At 50.8% G+C, this 14,537-nt stretch overlaps 1 protein-coding gene and 1 long non-coding RNA gene across 12 annotated transcripts in view; both read left to right on the top strand.

Moving 5' to 3' along the window:
- LOC148377979 (uncharacterized) overlaps positions 1-14,537 on the top strand; it is a 69,315-nt gene that overhangs the window by 30,127 nt on the left and 24,651 nt on the right. For 8 of the 11 annotated variants that reach the window (XR_015856277.1, XR_015856278.1, XR_015856279.1 and 5 more), the window contains 2 exons: positions 3,384-3,413; positions 3,604-3,771. Coding sequence is in view for 3 of the 11 variants with exons in the window: in XM_088368074.1 (XP_088224200.1) it covers positions 3,384-3,413; positions 3,604-3,631 (58 nt within the window). In the remaining 8 variants the exon portion in view is untranslated. Of the gene's footprint in view, positions 1-3,383; positions 3,414-3,603; positions 3,772-3,883; positions 3,961-4,427; positions 4,885-11,869; positions 11,989-12,067; positions 12,194-12,562; positions 12,645-14,238; positions 14,286-14,408; positions 14,487-14,537 lie in introns of those variants that run through there. The other 3 variants (XM_088368073.1, XM_088368068.1, XM_088368075.1) reach the window with 3 other exon arrangements.
- LOC148377981 (uncharacterized) lies at positions 9,319-10,853 on the top strand. The gene is made up of 5 exons (XR_015856280.1): positions 9,319-9,590; positions 9,675-9,745; positions 9,882-10,442; positions 10,650-10,712; positions 10,799-10,853. It is a non-coding gene; the product is annotated as an uncharacterized LOC148377981 (long non-coding RNA).

The following is a 14,537-nucleotide window of genomic DNA, read 5'->3' as shown; positions in this document are numbered from 1 at the left end:
AACACCATGCCGCACTGAACAACACCATGCCGCACTGAACAACACCATGCCGCACTGAACAACATTATGCCGCACTGAACAACACCATGCCGCACTGAACAACACCATCCCGCACTGAACAACACCATGCCGCATTGAACAACACCATGCCGCACTGAACAACACCATCCTGCACTGAACAACACCATCCCGCACTAAACAACACCATGCCGCACTGAACAACATTATGGCGCACTGGACAACATTATGCCGCACTGAACAACACCATGCCGCACTGAACAACACCATGCCGCACTGAACAACACCATGCCGCACTGAACAACACCATGCCGCACTGAACAACATTATGCCGCACTGAACAACACCATGCCGCACTGAACAACACCATGCCGCACTGAACAACACGATCCCGCATTGAACAACACCATCCTGCACTGAACAACACCATGCCGCACTGAACAACACCATGCCGCACTGAACAACACCATCCCGCACTGAACAACACCATGCCGCACTGAACGACACCATCCTGCACTGAACAACACCATCCCGCACTGAACAACACCATGCCGCATTAAACAACACCATGCCGCACTGAACAACACCATCCTGCACTGAACAACACCATGCCGCACTGAACAACACCATGCCGCACTGAACAACAGCATGCCGCACTGAACAACATTATGCCGCACTGAACAACATTATGCCGCACTAAACAACATTATGTCGCACTGAACAACACCATGCCGCACTGAACAACACCATGCTGCACTGAACAACATTATGCCGCACTGAACAACACGATCCCGCATTGAACAACACCATCCCGCAGTGAACAACACCATGCCGCATTGAACAACACCATGCCGCACTGAACAACACCATGCTGCACTGAACAACATTATGCTGCACTGAACAACACGATCCTGCATTGAACAACACCATGCCGCACTGAACAACACCATCCTGCACTGAACAACACCATGCCGCACTGAACAACACCATGCCGCACTGAACAACATTATGCCGCACTGAAAAACACCATGCCGCACTGAACAACACCATCCCGCACTGAACAACACCATGCCGCATTGAACAACACCATGCCGCACTGAACAACACCATGCTGCACTGAACAACATTATGCTGCACTGAACAACACGATCCTGCATTGAACAACACCATGCCGCACTGAACAACACCATCCTGCACTGAACAACACCATCCTGCACTGAACAACACCACCCCGCACTGAACAACACGATCCCGCATTGAACAACACCATCCCGCACTGAACAACACCATGCCGCACTGAACAACACCATTCCGCACTGAACAACACCATGCCGCACTGAACAACACCATGCCGCACTGAACAACACCATGCCGCACTGAACAACACCATGCCGCACTGAACAACATTATGCCGCACTGAACAACACCATGCCGCACTGAACAACACCATCCCGCACTGAACAACACCATGCCGCATTGAACAACACCATGCCGCACTGAACAACACCATCCTGCACTGAACAACACCATCCCGCACTAAACAACACCATGCCGCACTGAACAACATTATGGCGCACTGGACAACATTATGCCGCACTGAACAACACCATGCCGCACTGAACAACACCATGCCGCACTGAACAACACCATGCCGCACTGAACAACACCATGCCGCACTGAACAACATTATGCCGCACTGAACAACACCATGCCGCACTGAACAACACCATGCCGCACTGAACAACACGATCCCGCATTGAACAACACCATCCTGCACTGAACAACACCATGCCGCACTGAACAACACCATGCCGCACTGAACAACACCATTCCGCACTGAACAACACCATGCCGCACTGAACAACACCATCCTGCACTGAACAACACCATCCCGCACTGAACAACACCATGCCGCATTGAACAACACCATGCCGCACTGAACAACACCATCCTGCACTGAACAACACCATGCCGCACTGAACAACACCATGCCGCACTGAACAACACCATGCCGCACTGAACAACATTATGCCGCACTGAACAACATTATGCCGCACTAAACAACATTATGTCGCACTGAACAACACCATGCCGCACTGAACAACACCATGCTGCACTGAACAACATTATGCCGCACTGAACAACACGATCCCGCATTGAACAACACCATCCCGCAGTGAACAACACCATGCCGCATTGAACAACACCATGCCGCACTGAACAACACCATGCTGCACTGAACAACATTATGCTGCACTGAACAACACGATCCTGCATTGAACAACACCATGCCGCACTGAACAACACCATCCTGCACTGAACAACACCTTTCCACACTGAACAACACCATGCCGCACTGAACAACATTATGCCGCACTGAACAACACCATGCCGCACTGAACAACACCATGCCGCACTGAACAACACCATGCCGCACTGAACAACACCATGCCGCAATGAACAACACCATCCCGCACTGAACAACACCATGCCGCATTGAACAACACCATGCCGCACTGAACAACACCATCCCGCACTGAACAACACCACCCCGCACTGAACAACACGATCCCGCATTGAACAACACCATCCCGGACTGAACAACACCATGCCGCACTGAACAACACCATTCCGCACTGAACAACACCATGCCGCACTGAACAACACCATGCCGCACTGAACAACACCATGCCGCACTGAACAACACCATGCCGCACTGAACAACATTATGCCGCACTGAACAACACCATGCCGCACTGAACAACACCATCCCGCACTGAACAACACCATGCCGCATTGAACAACACCGTGCCGCACTGAACAACACCATCCTGCACTGAACAACACCATCCCGCACTGAACAACACCATGCCGCACTGAACAACATTATGGCGCACTGAACAACATTATGCCGCACTGAACAACACCATGCCGCACTGAACAACACCATGCCGCACTGAACAACACCATGCCGCACTGAACAACATTATGCCGCACTGAACAACATTATGCCGCACTGAACAACACCATGCCGCACTGAACAACACCATGCCGCACTGAACAACACCTTGCCGCACTGAACAACACGACGTCGCACTGAACAACACGACGCCGCACAGAACAACACGACGCCGCACAGAATAACACAATACCGCACAGAACAACACAATACCGCACAAACAGTTTTAGATAATATTACGTCGCAGTCATGTGACGCGGACATGACGTCAATAGGCGGAACTCACGGCAAAATTATAATCCGTGGGCGTGGCTTGCAACAGGAAGTAGGAAAGCGGCAGTTCTGGCAAACAAGACACAGCTGTTAGTAACACGATGACTAACAAGGCAAATATTTTTGTTTTCAGCTTGCAACTTGACCGTCTAGAGCGTACAAGGTAATTACAACTGTTTTTTTTTAGCCCTGAAAAGCAAGGGAGTGTGGCGTTTGGGAGGAATGTCGAACTCGGCGTCTGCTTCCAGCCACAGACGCCAAATTTCGACGATTATTTCGACTGGTCAACGGTTGTAAATTATTGCGTTGACTAAAAACTTTATTTAACTCTACTCTTAACTTTGCCGTTTCAGATATGCGGGTATTACACCGCGGAAATGACGTCAATAGGCTGAACTCTCGCCAAAATTCAAATCTGTGGGCGCAATGGCCTTGAGCGAGACACCGGATACAAACACGACGATTATCAACAGAAATATCTTTATTTTCCGCTTGCAAGTGGACCGTCTAGAGCGTACACGGTAAGTACAACTCATTGTGTTTAAAAAGATTTACGTTTGTGTAGTTTGCGTTGCGTTGTATCTGTGAATGTTGGTTGAGGCTAAATGTTAATGTTTAATTTCATTCCTTTAGGTTCCACGGTGTTTGTTGGCTGTATGTTTTCCACTGCAAGAAGAGGCTCGTATCATTGACCAGCAGGAGCTACAATGGTGAGTACCCCTTTCGTCTTCCATTTATGTTAAACACTTCCTATTTCATGTCTAACAGTACTCGATTTAACAAATAACCATAAATAAATACAGTGTGGGCAGTCACGTTAACATATGTGATTATCCTGCCTAATATGTTTATCACAAATATGTCACTAATCACTAATATGTTTATTTGTTTATCACAACACCTTTGGACCTTCAGCAATCGATTATTTACCTTCATCTACATAGAGACAGAACGATGGTGTCTTAAACATCTCATTCATTTCACCAAATAACTTCACGCAGGTGGATAACGGCCGTCTCGGTCACGCTATGTTGCGTGATGCAGTTTTGAAGAACCAAATGCATTTATTCAATGAATAAGTCAAGCTAGTTCTATGTTTATGATGTTGTAAGTTACGGTACCGATTGAAGTTGAGTTCGAAGCCAGTGGAAAACAGCGCTGCGTTTGTGCTCTCCAGGTACAAATGTTGTGATCTCTGACTGACGACCGGGCAAGACTCGAGTAAGAGATGTCCAAACGAGCTCCGGCAGGGCGGGCCAAGGCGGAGCGAACGGACGCCCTTCAGGCCGCCAATGACGAGCTGAGAACCAAACTGATGGACGTCCAGTTAGAACTTCAGCAGGAGAAGAACAAGGTGAAAACCTCAACAGACAGACACTGCCTGCCTCCCTGCCTGCCTCCCTGCCTGCCTCCCTGCCTGCCTCCCTCCCTCCCAGTTTTCCCGATGTAGATTAGACATGCGTGTGCCATGACTGTGTCAGCCTACATCAACAAATGCACCGAGGACGTCAGCACCACTAAGAATATCATCACCCGGGGCAACCAACGACCCTGGATGACTGAGGAGGTACGTCAAACGCTACGAGCGCGGAACTCTGCCTTCAAGTCTGGCGACAAGGAGACACTGAGGACAGCGAGAGCCAACTTGAACCGTGCCATCAGGATAGCGAAGCGAGACCGCAGTCGAAAATTTCAGGATCGTTTCCACGACGTCAAAAACATCAGGAGTATGTGGCAAGGCATACGGGCGATTACAGACTACAACTCACCCCCCCCCCCCCCCCCGGTGGGTGTAGTTGATGCTGACTTTCTAAATGGTCTAAATAACTTCTTTGGGAGGTTCGAGGCACTAAACGGCACTCCAGCAGTTAAAACTGTCCCCCATCAGGAAGAGGAGGTACTCTGCCTTGACTCCGCCGATGTGTTGAAGACCCTGAGGAGAGTCAACCCCTGTAAGGCCCCTGGCCCCGACAACATTCCTGGGCGTGTGTTCAGGGAATGTGCAAGTCATCTGGCTGGGGTCATCACAGACATTTTTAACACCTCGCTGGGCCAAGCCACAGTGCCGGCGTGCTTTAAGACTGCCTCCATCATTCCGGTGCCGAAGAAACCTCAAATCACCTCATTTAATGATTACCGGCCTGTTGCACTGACTCCGGTTATGATGAAGTGCTTCGAAAGGCTGCTTAAAGGTCACATCGTTTCCAGACTCCCCCTATTATTTGACCCGTTCCAGTTTGCCGACCGGCAAAACCGCTCCACTCAGGACGCCATCTCCTCCGTTCTTCACCTGAGCCTGGCTCACCTGGAGGAGAAGAACACCCATGTGCGGAGGCTGTTCCTGGACTTCAGCTCAGCGTTTAACACCATCATCCCACAGCATCTGGTAGGAAAATTGGAACACCTGGGCTTCAACACCCCCCTTCGCAACTGGCTGCTAGACTTCCTCACCAACAGACCTCAGTCAGTCCGGGTCGGACAGAACACCTCTGATGTCATCACCCTCAGCACAGGCTCCCTTCAGGGCTGCGTCCTGAGCCCCCTGCTGTGCACCCTGATGACACACGACTGCGTCCTCAGGTTCACCACCAATCACATCGTGAAGTCAGCAGACGACACAACGGTGGTGGGGCTCATCAGAGACAACAACGACCTGGACTACAGAGAGGAGGTGGAGCAGCTGGTGGGCTGGTGCAGAGAAAACAGCCTGATCCTGAATGAGGAGAAGATGAAGGAGATCATCGTCGACTTCAGGAAAAAACAGCCTCACCACGCTCCACTGATCATCAACAGCTCAGCTGTGGAGGTGGTCAGCACCACCAAATTCCTGGGGGTCCACATCACAGAAGACCTCACCTGGACTATGAACACTACGGCACTGGTCAAGAGGGCACAGAAGCGCTTGTACTTCCTGCGGAGGATGAGGAGAGCCCACCTGCCCCCACCCATCATGAGGACGTTCTACAGGAGCACCATAGAGAGCATTCTGACAAGCTGTCTCTCTGTGTGGTGTGGAGGCTGCACCGCCTCCGATTGGAAGAACGTGAGGAGAGTGGTGAGGACAGCAGAGAGGATCATAGGGGCTCCTCTTCCCTCCATTCAGGACATTTCATCTCAGCGCTGCATGTCCCGTGCCCGTAACATCATCAATGACCCATCACACCCCCACCATGGACTGTTCTCCCTGCTGCCCTCTGGGAAGAGGTTTGCAGCATCCGCTGCAGGTCCACCAGGTTCTGCAACAGCTTTTTCCCTGCTGTCATCAGACTGTTGAACACTAGAACTGTTGAGCTCTAAACTGAACTCTGCATCACACATTCACAGAACTGTACTTTATGACACTACGGACCTCTATCTTGCACTATCTCGCACTACCAACTTTACTGAACTTGTATAAACCCTTTAAATAGAAGTTTAATACATGGTTTAGCATTCCTCTGCACACTCTTGAATACTGTTTTGCCTACTTGCACTATTGCATAATTATCACTGCTGCACTTTATACTTATTTTTAATATATATATATATATATATATAGTATATATGTATATATATATATTTTCATAGGATATGTTACTTCTATTCAACTGCAATATCACTACTTTGTTGTAAGACGTATGCAACGGAATTTCGTTTTGTATGCACCATGTGCAGACAAGATGACAATAAAGTTTGTCTAAGTCTAAGTCATGTCAGGTCAGCTGTCTGGAGAGAGAGAGAAGTCAGGACCTGCGGGCGGAGCACCACCGTGCCACCGCCGCCATGACGGAACTCAAAAGCAAACTCCATGAGGAGAAGCAGAAAGAGTTAGCCATTACCAGGGAGACATTACTGCGGCAGCATGAAATGGAGCTGATGAGAGTGATCAAAATCAAAGATGGAGAGATCCAGCGACTGAATGCCTTGGTCCTCAGCCTGAGGGACGGCTCCATGGACAAGGTGATCCGCTCTATCCGTGTCTGACTATCCGCACGCCACGTCGGGCTTCGATGCGGCCGCTACCGTATTGTGTAGCTTGTCCCCAGTAAGCGTCGCGGCGCTCCGTTGCGGTCTCAACGGCCCGGTGTGGCGCAATGTCTGCTCAGGTGAGGAGGGGGGGCGCTTTGCTGGCGGAGGTGGAGGAGACGCGGCGGTGTCGGGAGACCGAGCGGTGTCGCCTCCACCAGGAGCGCGGAAGAAGCCCTGGCAGCGGCCCAGCAGGCCTGGCAGTCCCGAGCGGCCGAGCTCCGATCGGCTCATCACCAGCATCGGGAGGAGCTGAGCCGAACCAAGAGAGACTGCGAGAGGGAGATCCGCCGACTGGTAGGACTGATCAGATGCGCGGTGCGTGGCTATGTTCCCAATTTCGTTGTATACCTGCAGTGCAATGACACCTAAGGCATTCTATTCTATTCTATTTCACAAGAAGAAAATGTCCGGTTGCTCGCTTCGCTTTTGTCACAGCAAAGGTGTTCTAGTCGATTCCAGAAAAAAATTGGCCGGTTGCTCTCTTTGTTTTTGTCACAATTCTGGCAAATGAGTTTGCCCGCCTGCCTGAGCGCTCCCCGTTTGTACATCCAGACGGATGAGATCAAGCTGAAAGACAGAGCGGTTAGTGTTTTGGATGAAGCCCTGGGGCCGGCCACGTCCACCGCCTTCAGCTGCAGACTCAGGCTGCCGAGCAGCAGATCGCTGCCCTGAGGGATTCCCAAAGGGCGGGCCTAAACTACCCTGGAAGTGGGGTCAACGCCGCTACTAGCAATCCTCTTCATTGCGTAAGCCACCTCATCACACACTTGCAGTACGCATGACTTAGTTCGTTGCTGGAGGAAGGTAGCACAAAAACAGTTTTGAACTTTGAACGAGTGCTTGTGTGTGTGTGTTGCGGGGCGTTTTCAGTCTCAGGAGGATCGGGACACGCGACGGTTTCATCTGAAAATCGCTGAGCTCAGCGCAGTCATCAGGAAACTGGAGGATCGAAACGCCCTGCTTTCTGAAGAGCGCAATGAACTGGTAATTTATTGACGGCACGCTTGAAGGTTTGCGCTACGTTTGATGCGCGCCATCCAGCGAGGCACCCATTGCGCTTGCTTATTAGTTGAGCGGCGCGGCGAGTCGGTTGCCTGGTAGATGTCTTTTATTGGGAGCCAAAGCCACGATTCCGTTCAAACCGATGCAAAAGGAATGGATACGTTCTGGCCCGCGTGTTGTGCGTCTTTCACATCCCGCACTTCATGCTTGCAGCTAAAGCGACTGAGAGAAACAGAAAGCCAGTTTCTGCCACTCCTGTACAAAAACAAACGCCTGAGCAGGAAGAATGAAGAACTCTCGCTGGTGCTGTGTCGCCTTGAAAACAAAGTGCGCTTTGTCACCCAGGAGAACGAGGAGATGGCAAGCTTGGTAAGTCGACGCGGACAACGGCGGCGTGCCAACAGAGTCCACTGCATTTGTGTTCCACAGAGAAGGCCTAGTTCGCTCAATGACCTGGACCGCGGTTGCGGCCAGCAGGACGGTGAAATGGAGTTCCTTCAAGTTGTGGAGCAGCGGCACATCATCGACGACTTGTCCAAGGTCTTCAGGCAGGCGACTCGGTGCACGTACGGCAGCGCCGCGCTCGCTCGCTGTCGCCAGGAAACCTTTTCCGTCCAAAGCTTGGCCGGCGGCCGCCATCCAAAAAATTGGCCCCTTAAATTCCGACCTTTCAAGCAGGAGCATTGTGCGCACGCGTTTGAACACGCTTTAGACTTGTTTTGCCGTTTTCAGCAGCTCAAAGCTCCCGTTTTGTCAGCGCCTTTGCCACTCGCTGTGCGCTGAAAACGACGGACTTGCCCGGCTGCTCAGCCCGTCAACCATGAGCCGCGAGCGCGACGTCATTGTCCGTAGGCAGCTAGTGGCAAAATGCACCCTGTTAGAGTTGCGCTCGCTCCAACTTATTTTGCAAGAACCACACGGGAGACAAGTAAGTTCTTTTGGACACCTGCAGGTGGAGAGTCCATCCGTTGTACGAATGAAGTCTGACTCTCGGCTCCTGCACGAGCATTTTAATTAAGAGAAACAGGGTGGGTGTAAGAGTGGATTGAATAGAGGAAGCCCTTGACCTCTAGTCAAAACATAGCAAGGGGTGTTTTACGACTTTGTGTAGGAAGGGATAAGCGATAGGGATAAATAAGGGATAAATAATATTATTTATTACAGGTCGCAGTCAAAGTCAAAGCAACACAATGATACGATAAAGATAATCTGGAAAACCCTGACACACCCTGTAGTTGTCACTTTTGGAAAAGACGAGCGTCCCTCCAATCATCGCCGGTGACGTGTTTTTCAGGCTCTGGAGACAGGAGCTCATGTCAGAAATGTCATTGTGAGTCGCGTTTGTTTCTGCGCCGGAGCCGTTCGTTCCCTTTGCATCCAAAGAATCTCAAAGGCGGATTATTTGTGTCGACAGGAGAGAGATTTGCTGCTACGATACCGACGTCGAGAATCTCTGAGGAGGAACAAAGCGTGAGGTCCTGCAAGGTGAGTCTGTTTGTTTGCGGCTGCTTGGTGTTGCGCAAGATGAAATGGCCTTTTTCTCGCTATCGTTCCTCTCGTCGATTCATCGTGAGGTGTCGCTTCAGTTTGTTCAGAGAGATGTTTGCTTCCGCGCCCGCAGGTCATCGAAACATTTTACGGCTACGACGAAGACGTGTTGGTCGACTCGGACGGATCGTCCTTGTCTTTTCACACCGACAGAACCCCCGACACGGAACCCGAAGAGGTAGCCCGCCATTTCTGCCAGCGTATTGGCACCAAACATTCCTCTTCAGCCTGGAATCGGACTCGTCTTTGCGTCGCGGGTGGTTTGTCGCCGGTCTGACTGATTCTGGTACTAGTGCTGTGTTGCATTGGTGTGTGCATGAAGAGGCGGAGCTTCGCTACCGCCAGCTGACGCAAGAATATCAAGCGCTGCAACGAGCCTACGCTCTGCTAGCCCAGACCAGCGAAAGGGGACTACGACGCCGAGAAGGAGATCAAGGTGGCGCCCCTTCCCGCAACCCCCGGCCGGGTCGCAGCCTCCCCGTTCTCACCCAGCCTCGGGTGTTCTCTGGTCTGAAAGGAGGAGGAGGAGCCTCCCTCCTCCTCCTTTCAGACCAGAGAAAAGCTGATGGTAGAAATGGGTCACTATCAAAGCAGAGTAGCAGATCTGGAGTCAGCGCTGAAGCAACAAGGACAGGTAAGCTCATCAATGAGCACACCTTTTTCTCAGACAAAATAGCTACATTCTTCAGTCACTCATCCGTCTGGCATTACTGGACCAACCCCCCCGAACGTGGCTGGGAAAATGCGGAGAAAAGCAAATGTCATTTTCCAGTCAACCAAAGAATTTGTGGATGAAAATGACACAACATTCCAAAGCTGTCCACGCGTTTGTCTCTTCTAGAATGTCAAGTGGGTGGAGGAGAAGCAGCTGCTGCGTCAGAGCAATCAGCAGTTGGCCGAAAAGGTGACGGAAAGAAAGGCGCTGGGCGGAGTCGCTTGGCGTCACACCTGTCGGGAAGCCCCGCAGATGAGGTCTGACTGTCTTTTCAGGTCAGGCGGATGGAGGCGGAAGAAGCGCGTCTGAAAGAGCACATCCAGGATATCCGAGACCAAAACGAACTGCTTGAGTTCCGCATCCTGGAGCTGGAGGTGGGAAGACTCGCACAAGCGTGTTGAGGCCAGAGATGTGACGGACGGACGGACGGACGGACGGACGGACGGACGGATGCATGCCTCTGCCTTTCAGGAGAGGGAGTGGCGCTCCCCCGTCTTGAAGTTTCTGCAAGTCCGTTTCCCAGACGGCCTCAGCCCTTTGCAGATCTACTGCGAGGCCGAGGGCGTGAGCGTACGTAAGGCGTCCCTCGCAACCCTAACCTTAACCCGAGGTCCCAGAACACCTTACATTGCTCCTTGCGCCTTTCCCCCGGACATCGTCATCAGTGATCTGATGAAGAAGCTGGACATCCTGGGCTATAACGCCGTAAGTGTATGTCGAACTCCTTATGTTCGCACTCCACGAGACTCGGCGGCTCAAATGTGACTTTTGGAAGGCTTTGCGCTGAAAGAAGCTTGTTGACGCTGTGCCTTTGGGCTCTTGCAGAATCTCACCAACGAGGAGCAGGTGGTCGTGATTCACGCCAGGACCCTTCTCACCCTAGCCGAGAAGGTAACGCGCACGTCCACGCACGCTCTCGCATTCTGCTTATGTGACAGCAGCCTTTCCTCAGTGGTTAGAATACATCAAAGTGACCAAGTCAGCACTTCAACAGAAGATGTTGGACATTGAAAGTGAGAAGGTAGACAGACACGCGACATCAGCCAAGGGGAACTCCGGCAATGTGCCCCAACAATTCTGACCTTGAGCTGTGCTAGGATATGTTCTGCAAGCAGAAGGGCTACCTGGATGAAGAGTTGGACTTCAGGAAGTGTTCCATGGACCAGGCTCATAAGGTAAGCCGCCCTCAAATCTCCCGCCGGACCACTGATGGACGAGGATTGCGGCCCAGAGGATCCTGGAGCTGGAGGCCATGTTGTACGAGGCGCTACCGCAGCGGGACTGCCCCGCCACGGACGGCGAAAAAGCCAGCCACGCTGGCGTGAATGACGTGCTGACGGCGGATCAGAGAGAAGAGCTTAGGAGCGCCGTGGACCAATGGAAGCGAGCCCTGATGTGCGAGTTGAGGGAGCGCGACGCTTGCATCCTCCAAGAGAGAATGGATCTGCTGCACAGCGCGCAACAGGTAAGGGCCCAAAGCCAGCCCGGCACTTACTTGCACGCTTACTGGCTTTTGAATGCCACTTTCCATTTGTCCGTCCTAGAGGAACAAAGAGCTGAAAGAATTCATCGAAGCTCAGAAGAGACAAATCAAACAATTGGAGGAGAAGTTTCTGTTTCTCTTTCTATTCTTCTCCTTGGCCTTCATTCTGTGGCCCTAACACCAGCTGGTGAGTGAGCTCCAGCGGCACCGCACTCGACACCTCCGATACACTGCCAGCCGGTCTCAGACGTTGGCAGACGCTCCGATGCCAACGTATACCCCCCGCCACGGTGACAGAGGCACCGCGTCACACCGGCGCTCATCCAATCAGAAGGCAGGAAAAGCAAATTCACATGCAGGGCACTTTTGAACCAGAAGAGAGCGCCACAAAAAACGGTTGTTGCCCCAAACGCGCACTAAAAAGGGTCAGAATAACAAGAGTCCCACTGGCCAGCCGGGGCCACCCGTCCAGCTGTTTCTTCAGGGGGGAAAAAAATTGGAGTCACCGGTGAGTACATTTTGCATTTAGCTCTGCTTTTCTGCTTCTGTCTTCAAGTGTGTGGCATCCTGCGATCAAAGAGTCAGCCAACCCCAAAGCGGTTGACCTCAACGTCCCACCACCATGCCTACCAGAGCAGGTGACGTGATGCTTTGGACATCCTTCCGTCTCAGATGCCCAAAAGTACTCTTTGCCACATCTGCGGCAATACGGTGTCTTTTCAAAGGTGCAAATAAATCCAGCGTGGGCGGAACACGCACGTCTTCGGTTTTTCCCGCTTTGTTTGTGTGACAGCTGTTGTGAAAATTTTATACAAATAAAGTTGTATAGTACAGGTTTGGCCAAGCCGCAACTCCCGAACCGCATGCGGCTCTTTTATGTTCATATCAACATTTGTGTGTGTGTGTGTGTGTGGGGGGGGGGGGGGGGGTTGTGCGTGTTGGCTTCACTTGAGTTCAATTTGGTATTTTGGTCAAAAGCGCATGTGGTGAAATTCCACAAAGTAGGATGGGCAAACACATTTCTTTAAACTATGAGTGTCAATTGGGCTCTCGAAATGGCAGGGAAAAGATGCACAGCAAAACAAAAATACGTAGATGAACACAGGACGTTTTAATCAGAGTGGGAAAGTTTCTATTTTTTGTTGAACGTGATGGCAAACCATTCTGCCTGATATGTCAGACCTCAGCGCATTTCAAAGATTCAAATCTTCAGCGCCATGCACTTCAGCTCACTCCATGCTAACATTGATCAGGCGTCGAACCCGCATCATCATGCTTAAGAGGTGGCCATGCTAACCAGTGCGCCATTATGTCAACGCATAATAACTAAGTCTACTGGTCAAAACAGCGGTTACTATATGACGTCGCTACGTCGTGGTCACGTGACGCAGACAAGACGTCAATGGACGTGGGCAGAGTTAACTTGTTTAAAAGGGAGTAGGCAGAAGAAATATTTAATTTATTTAAATCTATTTTGAGTGCACACCATTATGCCAATGCATAACAACTGTAAATCTACTAAACAAAACAGCGGTTGCTATATGACATTTGCCACGTCGTGGTCACGTGACATACGTGACGTCGATGGGCGTAACTTTCGCCGGAATTCAAATCCGCGGGGAGAGTTAACTTGTTTAAAAGAGAGTGGGCAGAAGAATTATTTAATTTATTTAAATCTATTTGGTGTGTGCGCCATTATGTCAATGCATAACAACTGTAAGTCTACTAAACAAAACAGCGGTTGCTATTTGACGTCTGCCACGTCGTGGTCACGTGACGCGGACGTGACGTCGACGCCTACTTTACATCCCACCGATCACAGGACTCCTCGGCTGCATAACCGTGCCCCCTTCCCAACCAATCGGATTTGCTATACGCGAAAACGACGCCAATGGAAAGAGCTTCCGCCCAAATTTAAATCCGTGGGCGTGGCTCGCAGCAGGAAGTAGGAAAATGGCGGCGATGTTGACAAAGACACAGCGGATGGTAACATACGACTAACAAGAGAAATATTTTTATTTTCTGCTTGCAACTGGACCGTCCAGAGCGTACACGGTAAGTACAACTCATCGTTTTTAAAAAGAAGTACTTTTGTTGCCCTGAAAAGCGAGTGAGCGTGGCGTTTGTGGGGGACGTCGAATTTCGACGATTCTTTCTGGTCAACGGTTGTAAATGATTGTGTTGATTAAAAAAGAAAACTTGATGTAACTCTACTTTTAACTGCCGTTTCAGATAGATTTGGAATTGCATCACATCCAATTTTGCCTAGAGCGTACACGGTAAGTAACACTCGTTGTGTTTAAGGAGATTTACGTTTGTAATAGCAGAAGTGTAGCCGCGTTGCGTTGTACGTGTGAATGTTGGTCCGGGCGAAATGTTAATGTTTAATTTCATTCCTTTAGGTTCCACGGTGTTTGTTGGCTGCAAGTTTTCCACTGCAAGAAGAGGCTCGTATCATTGACCAGGAGCGAGCTACAATGGTGAGTAGCCATAACATTTATGTTAAACACTTCCTATTTCATGTCTAACAG

This window comes from Syngnathus floridae, unplaced genomic scaffold, assembly GCF_059516105.1.
Source record: "Syngnathus floridae isolate MCC-2025c unplaced genomic scaffold, RoL_Sflo_1.0 HiC_scaffold_71, whole genome shotgun sequence".
Taxonomy (NCBI): domain Eukaryota; kingdom Metazoa; phylum Chordata; class Actinopteri; order Syngnathiformes; family Syngnathidae; genus Syngnathus; species Syngnathus floridae.
Note: the sequence above shows the minus strand (reverse complement) of the source record. Positions and strands in the feature narration are given on the sequence as shown.